Source organism: Centrocercus urophasianus, unplaced genomic scaffold, assembly GCF_019232065.1.
Source record: "Centrocercus urophasianus isolate 14NV4802_14NV808 unplaced genomic scaffold, USGS_Curo_1.0 seq_12, whole genome shotgun sequence".
NCBI classification, from domain to species: Eukaryota; Metazoa; Chordata; class Aves; order Galliformes; family Phasianidae; genus Centrocercus; species Centrocercus urophasianus.
In genome coordinates this window covers 15,900,723-15,910,150 of record NW_024884364.1, presented here as the reverse complement: position 1 = coordinate 15,910,150, position 9,428 = coordinate 15,900,723, and the positions used below count along the sequence as shown (strand labels likewise).

Here is a 9,428-nt window from a genome sequence, read left to right as displayed (position 1 = left end):
ATGGCCAGCGGCGGGGATTCAGACGGCGAGCAAGTGGTGCCTGATGAAGAGAAGGATGGCCCAGACGTGAAATCAGTGCAGGCCCACTACCTGCGCAGCCCTTCACCCAGTCGGTGAGTGTGATCTGCCTTTCCTTTTTTCTCTTTAAAAGCACATAGTCTATTTTTCTGCCCACTACAAGGATCTGTGGATGTTTTATGTCCATGCTGGTCCTTTTTTTTTTTTTTCCCCCAAGAAAGACTTTGGATCTTTAGATTTGGGTTTGGTTGAGAGCTATCTTTAGCTGTAGGCTTTGGGTGCCGAACAGGAAGCTGCCATTGAGCAAGCAGTGAGTTAGTGCACGTAAAAAAAGCATGGTTTACTCCTAAAACATGGAAAAAAAAAGTCACAGAATCATGAAATCACTAAGGTTGGAAAAAACCTCCAAGGTAATCTATCCAACCATTCACCTACCACCAGTATTGCCCACTAAACCGTGTTCCTTAGTACCATATCTAAGTAACCCCTTTTAGTCCTTTCCTAAGCAAAATGCTCTGCAGGACTTTCTATACACTTTGAGATGCGTTAGCTGAAGGCAGGGAGGAGGGGTCTGTTTGAAAAAAATCTGCTCCATCAACCTCTTCAATCAGAAGGCTATGAAACATTTCACATTAGGATCCTCAGCTGTGGGACACTGCAGAAAAATGTAGGCAGAATGCTCATTTCGTTTAATTACATGCATTCAAGAATTGTTTAGGAAATTCACTGAGCTCATATAAAGTAAAACTAGATGTTGATCTTCATAAATCACTCTTCTTCTGTTGACCATCATTCAAAGTAAGGGGGGGCCCGCGTGCCTTTTCTCACCTCCCCTCCTTTCTCTTCCCCTCCTTTCTCTCCCCCACCCCCTTTTCTTCCGATGCCTCACCACTTTTTCAGAGAAGTGTTTCCTAATACCCAACCTGAACCCCCCCTGCCACAACTTGAGACCATTCCCTCTTGTCCTATTGCTGTTACCTGGGAGAAGAGGCTGATCCCCACCTCACCACAAACCTCCTTTCAGGCAGTTATAGAGAGCAATAATGTCTCCCCTGAGCCTCCTCGAGACTGAACAATCCCAATTCCCTCAGCCACTCCCCATAAGACTTGTGCTCCAGAACCGTCGTCAGCTTTACTGCTCTTCTCTGAGGCTCCAGGGTCTTGATGTCTTGTGGTGAGGGCCCCACAACTGAACACAATACTCGAGGTGAGGCCTCACCGGTGCTGAGCACAGGGCGGTGATTACCTCCTTGCTCCTGCTGGCTACACTGTTTCTGATACAAGCCAGGATGCCATTGGCCTTCTTGGCCACTAGGGCACACCGCTGGATCATGTTCAGCTGAGCGTGGACCAACATCCCTAGGTTCATTTCTTCCACACAGTCTTCCAGCCAGTCTGCCACAAGCCTGTAGTGTTGCCTGGGGTTGCTGTGGCCAAAGTACAGGAGCTGGCACTTGGTCTTGTTGAACTTCATCCCATTGGCCTCAGCCCAGTGATCCAGCTTGTCCAGATCCCTCTGTAGCGCCTTCCTACCCTCAGGCAGATTGATGCTTCCTCCAAACTTGTTGTTATCTGCAAATTTACTGAGGATGCTCAATCTGCTCATCCAGGTCATCAGAGAATATTAAACAGAATGGACGCCTATATTGACCCCCTGAGGAACACCGCTAGTGACAGTTTCAACCTTAATGCTTGTATTGCTCGTCATAACCCAAAGGATGCATACAGACAATTGGATAACAGAAAACAAATGGCATTTTTGTATCATAATTAGTTTTAAATTGTTTAATAGGACAACATTCATGTCTGTCTGTTGAGGTGAGAGCTATTTGTGAGACTGTTTTATTTGATCCATCCCTCTTCCTGTCTCAAACCAGACATCTCTCTGCCCAAAACCTTCCTCACTGGCCTATTCTTCTATACTCCCAGCTCACTGGAGCTTCTCTCCCTCTCGACCTTTTTTATACAGATTGAAAGGCATATTTGAAGCCTTTAGCTCTCTTCTGGAGAGCAGTGTGCAGGCTGAAGAAGAGCTGGGCTCCCATTCTATGATCAGTAGATCCTTTTTGCTCCAGTTCCCTCTTGTTGTCTTCTAGAATGGGTATAAGGTTAATGGGATCATGGGTCATGGAGATGGGATCCCAGCAGAGAGCATTTGCCTAATAGGAAGTGTGGTTGGTTGGCAGGTACTCGATGATTTCGGACACTGATACCGAGAGCATATTCATGGAGCCTATCCATCTGTCATCTGGTGTGGCTGCCAAACAAATAATCAGTGAAGGTAAGAGGAGGAAATGTTAAAAGAAGTACGTTCATAGTAGAGACCTGAGTTGCAATTGTTTTGCCTTTTACATTCAGAAAAAAGCCTTTATGCGCAAACCACATCTGGGGCAGAGGTGAAAACCATGAAGAAATCATAGAATTATAGAATCATTAAAGTTTAAAAGAACTCTAGGATCATGTAGTCCAACCATCTACTCACCACATCTCTGGGCAGCAAATAACAACATACAGAATGGTTGGGTGACTTCCTATGAAGTTGTGGACTGAATCTGTGTCAGAAGCATGTACTACAGTGGTGGAAATGGTTTGGTTGCTAGTTGCTTGCTGCAGTAGTGTCTTCTTCCAATTCTTTTGGGGCTGGAATGAGCATGCACTTTAACTCCCAATCCGTTGTATCTCTGGACTAAGAGGACTATTCTCTTCCCATTATAAAATCCTTCAGGCTACTAGGTAAGCATGTATGTGCATGCTTTGCAGACAGGACAGTGTGAGGTCCCAGGGAAAAAAAAAATCCACAAGCATTATTTTAGGAGCAAAGAATGACATATTGTGTATTTGATTTGTTTTTACATGATTTTAGTTAATTGTCAGTTTGTTCCAGAACTGAAGACGAAGCACATCAAGGTAGATGCAGTGTGTCCCAAGATGTTAGAGTCTGCACAGCAGTTGATGGTGGAAGACCTGTACAACCGAGTTAAGGAAAAGATTGATGACACCAGCTTGTTTAACACTCCGTGTGTCATGGACTTGCAGAGGGCACTTGTAAAGGACAGGCTGGAGACTCCCAGAGATGCTGTGGATGAAGTCTGGCCTAATGTCTTCATAGCAGAAAAGTGAGTGTCAGCCTTTGTATCAAGTTGCATGAGTTTCCCAGTGAAGGGTGAGATGGAACCACTGAAGGCACAACATATATTACATGCATCTAATACCTTTCATCCCTAAAAAGACACAGTGTTTTTTAGAATGTAAATCATAGATCCATACAATCATTAAAGTTAGAAGAGACCACTAAGATCACCCAGTCTAACCACTACGCCATCCCCACTGTATGTCCACTAACCATGTCCCTCAGTGCCACATCTATATGGTCTTGAATACCTCCAGGGACAGTTGACTCCACCCTATTCCTTGGGTAGCTGGTGCCACTGCCTCACTGCTCCTTCTGAGCAACTTTGTGCCATCTGAATATGTGTTCACATATTTATGCTTGCACAGATCACATAGTACAAAGATCTCTGTGTGCTGAGAAGTAAATACGTCTGGATCAGAATTCAGCAGCTTTCCTATGCTATTTTAAAGCTTCAGAAAATGTAGCAAAAGAAAAGGAAAATGAGCCCAAATTGAGCTCTTCTTGTTGGAATTTGGCCTTGAAATTGGGACTAAAGGCCTTCTTGTGTAAAAGAAAATTGAAAAAGAAATACCATAGCAAACGTGGAGTGGAAATGGCCAGGTCTCCTGTATCGCTGAGACACCTGTAAGCTGACCGACCAGCACAAAATTAGAAGGGGATGCAGTTTAAAACATCAATTGTGGGATAATAAAGATGGAGAAATAAGTAAATTGCATGAACCTAAGATGGCAGGATGATTTTAAAATCAAGCTGAAGTTGAAACAGAGTGCGCAGCAATACTGATGAGTGCAGGTTTATCTTTTCCCAGTGAGTGTTGTAGAGAAATGTTTGCAGAACTCTCAAAAGACCTTAAGGTCTGAGGGGAGCCATGTGTTGATGAGTGACACAGATTGGGAATTGGGTAGCTCTTGCAGCACACCGCTTTTTTACTACCTGAAATAGGAACACTGATATCTAACACCTTCTTTTCTTTTCTGAAGGAGTGTTGCAGTGAACAAAAGTCGTTTGAAGAGGCTGGGCATTACACATATCTTGAATGCAGCTCATGGTACAGGTGTATACACAGGACCAGATTTCTACAATGGTCTGAATATCCAATACATGGGCATTGAAGTGGATGATTTTCCAGATATGGATATCTCCAAACACTTCCATCCAGCTGCAGAATTCATGGATGAAGCACTGCTGACTTACAGGGGTAAGGCAAAAAGATTGTACTACTTTAGAGTGCTTGGGAATTAATGAATGGAAGTGCTACTCTGATAAACAGTGGATGCTACATTTTTAAATGGGTAGAGGGTAGATTCATTGTTCTGTGTATCCAGGTATGGTGAACACTTACTGCCCATTTCTGCGGTGCCTCATACAAAACAGAAAGCCATTTTCAATAGCTCACCACTATGAACAAGAGGAGGGACACTCTGCTCCTCCATGTTCTTACTCATAACTCCCATTTATTCCCTTTGCATATGACTGATGCTCACTTTGTGTCACTGTTGACTTCAGCTCACAAAGACAGCAAATCCAACTGTCCTCCAAGGAAGAGATGATTTTTTACTAGGCTAGTAAGCTGAACTAGATGACCAAGTGGTACCAAAGACTACACAGGGGAAGAAGCAGACAGAAGAAAGAAAGAAGAGGAATGAGATCTCCCACTTTGGATGAGCTATTAGATAGGTTTTACTGGCTGTTGAAACACTTGGAAGACAACTAGGTACTAAGAAAGATGTAAAATACATTTATTTGGAAAGTGTTGAAGTAGGTGCATTAAGAAAATACCCATGGTAACACATCAACAGTCAGGCAGGAGGTGTTTAAACTGGCTTCATTAAGCTTCAGTGCAAAGAACACGTTGATAAATTGGAGTTTATCACACATCAGGGAACAATAATGCTAGTTGTTTTCAGGCTAGGAAGGCCTCATTTATTCTCTTTGTATTCACAAGCTTTTATTTAACTTTAATTTGCTATAAAACTATATTTAAAAAACAATCTTCTTGTGCCAAAGCTTAGGTTTTTTTGCAAGATATGGTTACTGTGTAAAGACTGTGAAATACAGCAGATCATTCTGGCTCTCACTGTTTAAAGAACAGTGGGTCCCAAACTTTGGAGTAAGTACCTGCATCAGCTTACTGGAGTGAAAATCAGCTCTCTTCCTCTAGTTGCTTGGTCCTTCTATTCTGAGATTTACTCTGGCTCTGGCCTCTAGCCAGTCTACCCATAACAGATTTTGTGTGCCCTGCAAAACAGCAGATATGTGCTCTGGGAAAAAAAAAAAAAAAAAAGAAAAAAAAAAAGATTAAATTAATATAAAAGTTTATTTAAAAGTCCTATGATATTCCTAATTGATGTTATTTGTGTATCCCCCCAATACCTTCCTGGAGGCTACCGCTAACAGCTCCCTTTTCACACATGGGAAAACTAAAGCCTGGAAAGCTTACATGTCTTACCCTATGTCAGCCTGGGAGTCAGGAATACTGCATCACTTTTCTTTCTAATACCTACTATAAGCTTTTTGATTATTTGGGGAAATGAATTGTATAGGTGAAAATATGAATGTTGTTTAGCTTGTTTTAAAATGTGCATGCCCACAGCTTTTGAAACTGATGTGGTTTTTGTTCACAAGTATCTAGAGTTTTACTGTTTTTTAGCAGTATTCAGAGAATGTATTTGTGCACAGCAACTTCTCTCTGTTTTAGAAACAGCTAATTACTTCTGTGTTCCATGTCTGTAGGAAAAATCCTTGTCAGCAGTGAAATGGGAATCAGTCGCTCAGCTGTGCTGGTGGCTGCTTACCTGATGATCTATCACCATATGACCATTCTGGAGGCTCTGATGACTCTGAGAAAGAAGCGTGCCATTTACCCCAATGATGGCTTCCTCAAACAGCTAAGGGAGCTTAACGAGCAATTACTGGAGGAACGAGAGCTGGAGCATACTGGAGATGAAGATGTCACTCCTAGTCAAAGTCCTGTCACCCACCCTGGGACATCTTCCCGGCTGTCTGGAGCTAAGGACTCCGAAAGTGTCATAGGACCCAAAGCACACTCCATCACAGTAGAAGAAGAAGACAACATCAGCATGCTAAGTAGTTTTATGAGCTCTTCATCAGTGGGAAAAACTAGCTGGGTTTCCAAACGCTCCACCCTCATCAGTGAGGAGGAAGAGGAACAGTTGTATGAGGAATGGAGGAAGAAACAAGGCCTACCTGCAAAGGAATCAGCAACTGAGAATGGAAAAAGAGTGTCGCCAAGGCTTCTGGCTCAGGAAGGGGAGCAATATGAGGAGGATGTGGATCGGAGGATCCATGACTGGCAGTGCAGAAATGAGAAATACCAAATGGAGGGTCCACCCAGAGAGGAGGATGGAAATTCTTACATGGGAGGAAGACCTTACCAATCAGGTGAATTTAGTGATGATGAGAGTGTGAGCAGTTTTGAGATCCGAACCCTAAAGCGACAGTTGGAAGCAAGCAGCTTTAGCAGGATGAGGAGGAGCCGCTCAGACTCCATGTCTTCAGAGAGCACTTGGGACATGTGGAACCAGAGGCTGATGGAGATTGAGAAGGAAGCTGTCCAGAGGTATCGTTCTAAGAATAAGAATGGTGGGGAGAGACAATCCCCAGAAACAGGAAGAAAGGAGAGGGATGTGGATGAGGAAAGTGTGTTGTCAGAATGTAGCTCCTTCTATAATTTCTGCCAAAAGAACAAAGACAAGTTGACTCCTCTAGAAAGGTGGAAGATCAAGAGGATCCAGTTTGGCTTTCACAAGAAGGATTTAGAATCATCATCGTCTTCTGCACCATCTCCAGCAGAAGATGGCAGCCAGACTGGTGAGGAGGGGACTGAAGGGAAGAATTTGTCAGATGTTAACCTGAGTGCTTACCAGGCTTGGAAAATGAAGCGGCAGAAGAAGGTGGGCTGTGAAAGCAAGGAGGAATTTGTAGAGTTTGCCAAAAGTGAAGATTCTGCTTCAGCTAAAAAGAAGCAGAGACGTGTAGAACTCCTTGAACGTTCAAAGAAAATTTTAGAAGAAAGCCAGTCCATGTGCAGCTGGGAGACAGACAGCACAATGAGTGGGAGCATCCCGCTGTCTGCTTTCTGGGCCTCAGCGCCCTCTGCGAATGGTGCTGAGGATGCAGCTTCTACACTGAGCATGAAGACAAATCATTCATCTTTATCACAGGCCAGGAGCAGCACCGGGGCAACACAGCCAAATATTCCCCTTCCCAATCTCCCAGTTGGCCCAGGTGACACGATATCTATGGCAAGCATTCAGAACTGGATTGCTAACGTGGTCAATGAAACCATTGCTCAAAAGCAAAATGAGATCATGATGCTGTCCCGTCCATCGTCTGCAATGGCCTCCAGTGTAATGTCAGGAGACCTTGGAAGGCGTGTAGATGATGATAAGATTTCCCTTCTCAGTTCTCAGTGCGGCTCATCTTTTTCTGCCTCTCATCTCGGTCAGCAGGACATGCACAGAGCTGAGTCTCAGTCTGTCCTGTCTTGCAATACTTCTGTAAGTGGGAGGGCAGAAGGGACTAGTTCAAACATGAAGACTATGCAAACAAGCAAACCACTGTATAGCCTCTTTGCCGATGATGTTGACCTAAAGAAACTCAGCAGGAAGGAGAAGGAGATGCAAATGGAAATGAGAGAGAAAATGTCAGATTACCAAATTGAAAAGGTGATAAGTGACAATAAACGCAGCACTCTATTTAAAAAAAAGGTGACCAAAGGTGAGCAAAGTGAAGTAGAAGATGATGTGGAGAGGATAACGAACAACTACAGGCACCCATTGCAAGCAGATCTAGACAGAAACGATACAATCTTTACTCTGTCCAGTCTATCTGCAAACACAGGTGCACTGAAGTCAGAAGTAGAGACTGATGTTACCAAGTGGCTCAGTAGCCTGAAAACAGAAAAACAGTCATCATATCATGATCAAAGTGAGAATTTCAGAGAGAAATACAGCAGGTCATCCAAAGTAAGAGAGATGGATTCTGAAACATCCAGTTACAGATTCTCCAGATCCCAGAGAGAAGAGCTTGACAGTTCTTCCTATGAGTCAAAAGGAGATTCACTGAGAACCATGTCAAGATTTTCCTCTGCTTCGGCAAAAGAGGACAAAAAGATGTATAAGTTCACAAGGTCAAGGGTCAGTGAGACAGCAAGTTCTGGTGAAAAAAGCCCAGAACTGCATGTTTTCAGCCAAACACCAGAACCATCCTTTGACTCCGAATCCCCTGAATCATCTACACAGAGTCGAGTCAGATCTCATCATGTGGAGGCGTGTGAAGAGGAGGCCATGTCAGACATGTCAGAATTTGGAGCTAAGAGAAAGTTCACCCAGAGCTTTTCAAAGTCTGAAGAGAATGGAAAGAAAGAGGCAAAAGTGGAACAAAGTGAAGAGAGATTTGCATCTAGACAGTTCTCTCAGTACAAGCGAAGTGTGCGTAAAGAGGAGGAAGAAGAATTGGATGATGATGCTATTATTGCTGCATGGAGAAGCCGACTAGAAGAAACTACAGCAAAGCTCCGTCGGAGAAAGGAAGAGTGACCAAGGATCAGATTAGAGGAACACAAGCAGAGTGTAAGAGTCCCAGAATCACTCATCATTATATTTCTGATAATCCTTTGTGGTTTGCAGGGCATTTCCTGCAGATAGTTCTTTTCTTAATCAAAAGCGATAAAGGGAAGAGGTCAAGTTTTGGAAGTGTTTGTGGTTTTTCAGAAAGAAGATGCTAGTATTAAATGATCAATGTAGGTAGGAACACAGTGTTAGAAGCCAGGTGATGTTTCAGGAGCAAAGTAATGGTAGCACCTCCATTCAAAAGACAATCACATCTCATTTTGATTATTTCAATTTCCTAGTTTTGTTAAAGACCGAACATACATTTTTCTAGGACTTTTTTGATCATAAAAGGCAGAAGCCAACAGCTTTTCTAGGAACTTGGAGAGTTCCTGTCTTGATCAATTTTACTTGAGAAGATATTGCTAGAAAGGCTCCATTTTCTTCTCCAGTCTTATAAATGTCTACAGAAATAAGACTGTTCAGGAGAATACAGGCACTGTTTTCTTTCACTGAGTAGATGAAGTAAAGTCAAATGCTAGAAAAAAGAAAATGCCTCCTTCTTTTTAGAAGTATAAGGCAGTAATGAATGTATTCACATGGTACAATATTTGTCTTTTAGATGAAATTACCTTTGCTCCATGGTTGGTTCCTGCAAATAACTTCAGGCCAACTTTGGGAAAATGCAGTAATACCGCCATCAG

At 43.0% G+C, this 9,428-nt stretch overlaps 1 protein-coding gene across 1 annotated transcript; it reads left to right on the top strand.

Annotated features, from left to right (window-relative positions):
• Positions 1-8,750, top strand: STYXL2 (serine/threonine/tyrosine interacting like 2). Its single transcript, XM_042810397.1, has 5 exons — positions 1-113; positions 2,205-2,299; positions 2,903-3,134; positions 4,132-4,349; positions 5,885-8,750. The coding sequence occupies exons 1-5, from the start codon at positions 1-3 to the stop codon at positions 8,710-8,712; spliced, it is 3,486 nt and encodes a 1,161-aa protein (XP_042666331.1). The 3' UTR covers positions 8,713-8,750.
• Positions 8,751-9,428: the final 678 nt, after the last annotated feature.